This window comes from Gymnoscopelus braueri (genome assembly GCF_963280865.1).
Source record: "Gymnoscopelus braueri genome assembly, chromosome: 12".
NCBI lineage: Eukaryota > Metazoa > Chordata > Actinopteri > Myctophiformes > Myctophidae > Gymnoscopelus > Gymnoscopelus braueri.
In genome coordinates, this window is record NC_137614.1 from 13,113,010 (window position 1) to 13,120,223 (window position 7,214).

The window sequence follows — 7,214 nt, forward strand, 5'->3', positions numbered from 1 at the left end:
AATCTAGACCAGGCTTACTCACAGGAGACTACATATGACAAGCTGGCAGTGGAAAACAAACACAGAGATGTTTACATAGACGAGGACAAACAGGCCACAGGTGAGCAGAGCACTAAGGACAGTTAACACATGATTTGCTAGGGCTAAACAAGACACACGTGAACAACACTTCTAAATCACATGACTGATGAGACAAGATGTGTAGCAGTAGGCTAAGAAAAACAGGAAACACAAAATAAATATCAAAATAAAGGTACACAACCGTAACATACTGTAAAACCTGTAGTGGCGGAAGAAAAGGAGGGTAAGAAAGGCCTCTGGATTAGAGATCATGAGTTGTACACTAGGTCAAAGTTAACTTATGGGGAAATTGATGTATTTTGTTATACCTAGAAATCACGTGCAGATAACCATATGGCCTAGTCACAAGATGGTTAATATTGCCTAATATTAAGAAATAGATGAGAAGAGGAAGGGGCCTACAGTACTGACAGATGGTGTATAAATATTACTAATGTGTGTGTAATATGAGAATTGAACGGAGGAATGGAACGGAGATGATCTGGAGCATTGCTTGCTTATGCTATGCAATTTGTAACCTGGCGGCACGAAGTAAAGCTTGATGATTGAAGATCCACCTCGACTTGTGTCTTTCCATCGATACCCCTGGTAAAAGAGTATATTAACTCTACAGGTATCCACTTAATTGTTGCCGTTGTCGGCAGGATACTCTTTGCATAGCATAAGCAAGCAATGCTCCAGATCAACTCTGTTCCATTCCTTTCCATTGATACACCTGGTAAAATAGTATCCTAAGTCTACAGGTATCCACTTCAAACCCTAACTGCAACTAAGAAACAAAGAATACAACATTACTTCAAAATTAAAGGAACACGACTGAAAAATCAAACACCAACTATAATTGTGAAACAAGGAACACAGGAAAACACAACACGAAGACAGAACATGATACAGATCCTGACAGATTGAAAGATAGAGAGGAAGTGGGAGATAGAGATAGTAATGGAGTGATAGAGAGGAAGTAAGATATCAAGATTGTGATGGAGTGATAGGGGAGCGGGAGAGATGGAGAGATATAAAAATGGATGGTTATTGGTCAACGGATTGACTGATTAACTAGCTGGTTGGTTGGTTGGTTGATTGACAAGTTCTCTGGTTAACAACTAGCTGGTTGTTTAGTTAACTAGATGGTTGGTTGGCTGGTTGGTTTACTGGTTTTCTTGTTAAATTGCTGGTTGGTTGGTTGGTTGACTGCTGTCGGGTTAATTAGTTTGTCCGTTGGTTGGTTGACTTACTTAACGAGCTGGTCAATAGTTAATAGCTGACCAATTGGATAACTAGCTGATCAATAGTTAACTAGCTGATCAATTGGATAACTAGCTGATAAATAGTTAACTAGCTGATCAATTGGATAACTAGCTGGTTGGTTGGTTGACTGGAAAGTGAAGGGTGTTTATGAGTATTAAAGTTTGATCTTCCTGTCAGACTACCTTGTTTTTACACACACCATCACACTTCACGTTCACATTTGTCTGTGTTTTACATGTGAGTGTGTGTGCGTGCGTGCGTGTGTGTGTGCGTGCGTGTGAGAGTGTATGTGCGTGCATGTGTGTTTGTTTGTGTTTACGTGTGCGTGCGCGCGCGTGCGTGCGTGCGTGTGTGGTAGGATATCACACCTCCCCTCGTTAAGTATCGGTTCCTGTCTTCCTTGTAAACCACCTGCGTCTGTAGTGTTAACATCTCATTTCTGAGTAAACAGAGCAAAGATAGATAGTATGCATACATCAATGTACATTTGCAGGTGTGAGTGTGTGTGCATAACGTTTACAAAGGCATACACACACATACACATCCAAATGATAAATGATCCAAATGATAAAATACCTTGAAATTATTAACACCAAAAGGTGGTAATAATAATCATGAATATCAATGGGAGCATGATCCAGTGTGCAGACACAACTTTTCTGGTTTCATATTGTTCTTCTGTCCAGCACCTGGTATCTTATCATTTGGATGTATGTGCCGTGGAAACTTTATACACAATTTGTGCGTGCGTGCGCGTGTGTGTGTGCGTGTGCCTGTGTGGTGGTCAGGTCTAATAACAGGTGGACAAATAAGAAGAGACCATGAGTGGTTGTTTCCATGGCAATAAATGGTACCACTGACAGAGGTGATTCATCGTCCCACAGGTCACTCAGCATCAACAGATTGAGGATGCCACTGTGACTCTGCATTCCTCTATCTCCTCTGACAGGGTTGTTCATGTTCACTCATATACTGCTGGGCTTCTATCCCACCAGGGAGTTGATTACATTCCCCTGCATGAGTTCCTTGTCAGAGATGAATGCAACTGACAGACCTGAGGCCGATTCTACAAAAGCCAGTAGTTCTCAAACTTTTTCGTGCCAAGGTCACGGACCCTCAAAATGATATTATATATATGACTGCGGACTCACATCTGAAAATGTTTTGTGCCAGGGACCCCCAGAAGAGAAGATTTGGGTTAAAAAAAATCTAAATTACAATTTCAAGATTTTTCAAAAACGAAAATAGCAGATGTACAAACTCGCAGCGTGGCATGAAGTGACGCGCAGCGAGCTTGTATATCTGCTATTTTTGAATAGCCAACGCTAAAATCTAAAATGACACAGAGGCTTTCCTGGTTTTAATGGGTTAAACAGGTGAATATTAACAACATTGGATGTATTGTGAAAGGAGGAAATTGTGTGATATTCCATCCCTCCATGCGTGGTACCTGGCTGTCTTAATGTGTTGCTTAGTGATAATGTACAGTACGAATCTGTTAGTGTGTTACTATGTCATGATGTGATGAATCTGTTGTAGTGTGTTATTATGTAATCATTTAAGAATCTCTCTTAATGTGTTACTAGTGTATGTAAAGCATCTGTCTTAGTGTGTTACTTATGTAAGAATTTGTCAGTGTAACACATAAATAGTTTTCTATTCTGATCATTTGCGGTATTCTTAAAACCTGTTCCAGGACACAAGAGTTCTACCTGTAAAAAATGTTTTACTTTAGTCCCTTCTGCCTCCAATACCCAACTGTGAATGTGTTACCTTAGAGTGTAATGATCTGTGAACAGTGTGCATGTTCCGCATCATTTGGATAATTCTGTTCATAAATATCCTAAAAATCTAGAACTCAGTTGAAGTTATTTAAATTGTTTCCCATGCTTGAGTTATCTATCCAATCCAATTAATTCAGCATCCTCTAACTTCTAAATGAAGGGCCAGTTGTTGTTTTTTTATAATCAGAAATGGATCCAGCAAGCAGTAATGCCCAGAAACAGAGGAATATTGTCCAAATCAGGCAAGCAGTATAGCTGAAATATTGTCTACGTTGGTGATTATGCTAATGTTATTATGCAAAAAGCATGCAAATTGCCCAACATAATTATGCAAGTTGGCATCTGGCAGTTTCTAAATGCTTGGTACCCATACTGCACATTTCTAACATTAAACTTACTCAACATTTCCAGGTTCACATTGCTGGCAAGTTGACGACAATGAAATCCAGTCTCCTTTTAACTTTGAGAGTAAAAACAATGGACCCAGGTCCATGTTTTACATTCTCAGGGTTAGATGAGCACTCTGGATTTAGCTGTGTACTTGAATAAAATGTTTCAATGCTCTCTCACTTCTGGCCTCGGGCCTGTATCTTTATTTACTTGCTCTGATAAGCTCACTGACTACACAGCAGACTTGACAACTGATCAAACAAATGGTTTGTTTTTGTTCATTGCCTAAAATCCAGTAATCTGTCACATGTTGCAACATCATTACCCTCAACTGTTGCTCTGAGACATAGTCATGAGATATGGTTGAAATTAGGTTTCATTTGAGAGCTTTCAGTTGAACCCACTGAAACAACGGGTGAGTGGGTGGAGTGCTATGAAGTGTAATGAAATGGTGAACCTGTCCAATCACAAACACACGTTATATGTGCATACTGTAAGTACACACACATGCAACCCATCCACACACACACTACTAGAGTATCAGTTTGGCTGATATATCGGCCATTGTTTAACTTTTCTACCTCGATATCTGCAATTATGCAGCCGATGTGTCCCAATTTGTAACTACTTTCACCCTGTTTAGTTAAAAAAAATGTTCAAAAATAGCAGATAAATCAGGCTTATGGGATTTGTGTTTATTTTTATACCTTTTTTATATGAGTAAAATGTTCTCAAATTTAAACTTAACAATAGAAAATGAAGCCGTTTTTAACAAAGTATCCCTCAAAACATCAGCAATTGGTGGTCTCTAAAGGCCATAGCCCACACCAATGCAACTCCTTTGCAACAAACCCATTTTAAGGCCATTCCACATCAATTCAACTCCTTGCAACAACTTGCAACTCCTTGCAACAACTTGCAACTCCTTGCAACCATTATCCGCCAAATGGCACCACCCTGCAACTGGTCAGACCAAACCGCTGCAAAGGTTTCTAAAACGGTTTTGTTGCAAGGAGTTGCATTGGTGTGGACTGGCCTTTAAGACTCTCCAAAATCGGGATGGCCATCGGAGCCAAGAATCTAGCATTGATGGGGCTCTGCACACTGTTCTCCTGATATGGTGCTGCAGCTCTGATCCCCACTGATGTTTATGAATTGTCAGGCTTTGGAACCAGATATGGTCAACAGCTGCAGCGCTACTGCTTGAACCAGGAAAAGGAAGAACACAGAAACACCTCAGAAGACTGTGGAGATGACGTAATGTATTTTGATAAATAAATGACACACTTGTTTACCTAATTAGTACACAAACATTTTGTCCTCATCAATTATTCCGATTGGTTTGTACTGCCACGTCATTTGACATCACATTCATTCACATTCCTCAGTTTGGCACTTCGTTTAGACTCGTCTACACTCATTCCCCAGGGCCAGGCACTGCACATTAGGAATGTCCAAATATAGGCCCTGCTACAGCAGTGCCAAGGGCAGATCACACTATACTAGAGAACCACTGTGGTTACCAGTGTGGAGAAAAACATAATGAACAAAAGGGACATTGAAAACGTCTGTGCAAGTTACCTTGGAGAAAGAGGCAGTTTGTATACACAGTGTGATCTGGACTGGTCTGGTCACTGTGTGTGTGTGTGTGTGTGTGTGTGTGTGTGTGTGTGTGTGTGTGTGTGTGTGTGTGTGTGTGTGTGTGTGTGTGTGTGTGTGTGTGTGTGTGTGTGTGTGAGAGAGAGAGAGAGAGAGAGAGAGAGAGAGAGAGAGAGAGAGAGAGAGAGAGAGAGAGATTACAACAATGTGTTGTAATAAATTACCAATAACTATACATATTATCTGATACAGTATCTGTCATACATGTAGGTGTGGACTGACTCCGTTATTTCAGTCATGATGGAGCCATTCAACATGGGATAGATTAAATATCCTATGAATTTATTTTCATAATTTACGTTCATATCATGCTTTTACTCGTGGTCACCCCATGGGGTAGCCCCTTTTCGGAACCCTCAGCCCTGTATACCTTTTTTGTATTTGGGATACCGCCATCCCAAATACAAAAAAAAGTATACAGGGTTCTGAAAGGGGCTACCCCCATGGGGGACTAATTGCACAATTACATAATACATAATCATAAACAACTGGGGGCCAGTATGACATGGGCGTCAGAAACTGCAGCAAACGCTCACTCACGATGCCAGCCTATACATCTTGACAGTATAGCTATACATCAGATGAATTGTCTTACCCATGAAGGCATGTCTCGTTTGGTCCTGTAGACCTTCTCCGCTATGAACTCCCCCTGGTTCTCCAGGAGGTACATGGCAGACTTGAGCCGCATCACTTTCTCCAGCCTGCTGTGTTTCCATCCGATGTAGACCATCAGCCCCAACAGGACCAAAGTGATGCTGAAGCCAAAGTAACCGGCCAGGTACACTGGCAGAAGTGCGCCCAGGCATTTGGCAAAGGACCACAGGACGCTGACTGCGCGTTCACCCGGTGGTCGTGGAGGCAGGGTCTTGTCATCTGACAAGGCCGGGTCTGCGGACCCCTTTCCCCCGCTACCCACACCACTCGACCCCGCATCCGTGGATGACATCGCAAGCCGTTGAAATCACTAGTTCCGTATGTAGCCTATATGCCACCTAAACGTCTCTGCTCCTGTGCCTAGTCAGCGAGGAGGGCCAGATCAGAGAAAACTTGTTCTGAATAGCATTGACATTTAATCCCCAAAAAACAGCGTCCGGTTGATTAAATCATGATCACGGTTTCTTGTCCATTTGATAACGCTCCCTAAACCGCGCCACTGTTCGTGTTTCCCATACAAATGCCAGGTCTATTAGACCTGTGCGTGTGCGGGCGTGTTGTTCAGCCTGAAGCGATCGAAGCCCTCCTTCTCTCTGCCTTGCAGGAAATCCAATAGAAACTAAACCCTAGAATTAACTTGCTCTGAGAATACTTTTAGCGTCCGTGTCACGACGCACCGGGCGGAGCATATTGCCTACGTCTCTGGAATGGCAGCATCTAACGGAGCGACATAGAGGAAATCAGCAGGGAGGGTTCATAACAGATAACAGAGTGAAACGCATAGCTATTCTATACCGTTTTTCCCCTTTCTTTTTTTTTAACCCGTTATGAAGCAGTGCGTAATCACGCACGCGCTTAACGCGCCTCCACTGCGGTACCGTATACAACAGAGCCTGATAATAGTAGAATCACTGATGCTGATGGACATCCCTAGCCATGGTTCACATGACATCCCTATAACCTCAGACCGCAAAATGGTTTTGGTTTCATGAATGTAGTGCTGCCGTATACAGCAGTCCTACCACTTCTTTGCTGAAAAGGGAGGCCAGCAACACTAATGCAACGTTAAAGCACCATTAAATGCAGGTGAACAGTCTAATGAATAGAATCGACTTAATTTGCCACACAGAAATTAAAGTGCAGTTTAGGCTGGGAGCCCGGGACTCAGGATCCAGCTACAATACAATGTGTTTGGCAATCGACACCGTATTTTGCCGGACAACTTTGCAACATAACCTAGATTTAACCTATGGTTGCTTGGACACACACGTTGTGTGCTATACACACATAATCCACACTGCACGGTGGCATAGTACAGTATTCTCTGTTGGATCTTCATCACTTCACTTTAACCTTAAAGGAGTAGTTCACCCACAAAATGACTTATTTTCTATACAC

At 42.1% G+C, this 7,214-nt stretch overlaps 1 protein-coding gene across 1 annotated transcript in view; it reads right to left on the reverse strand.

Annotated features, from left to right (window-relative positions):
* The window catches only part of esyt1a (extended synaptotagmin-like protein 1a), a 38,158-nt gene extending 31,686 nt beyond the window's left edge, over nucleotides 1–6,472 (reverse strand). The window contains exon 1 of the mRNA XM_080444609.1: nucleotides 5,758–6,472. Coding sequence (XP_080300735.1) covers nucleotides 5,758–6,108 — 351 coding nt within the window. The 5' untranslated portion in view covers nucleotides 6,109–6,472. The remainder of the gene's footprint in view (nucleotides 1–5,757) is intronic.
* Nucleotides 6,473–7,214: the final 742 nt, after the last annotated feature.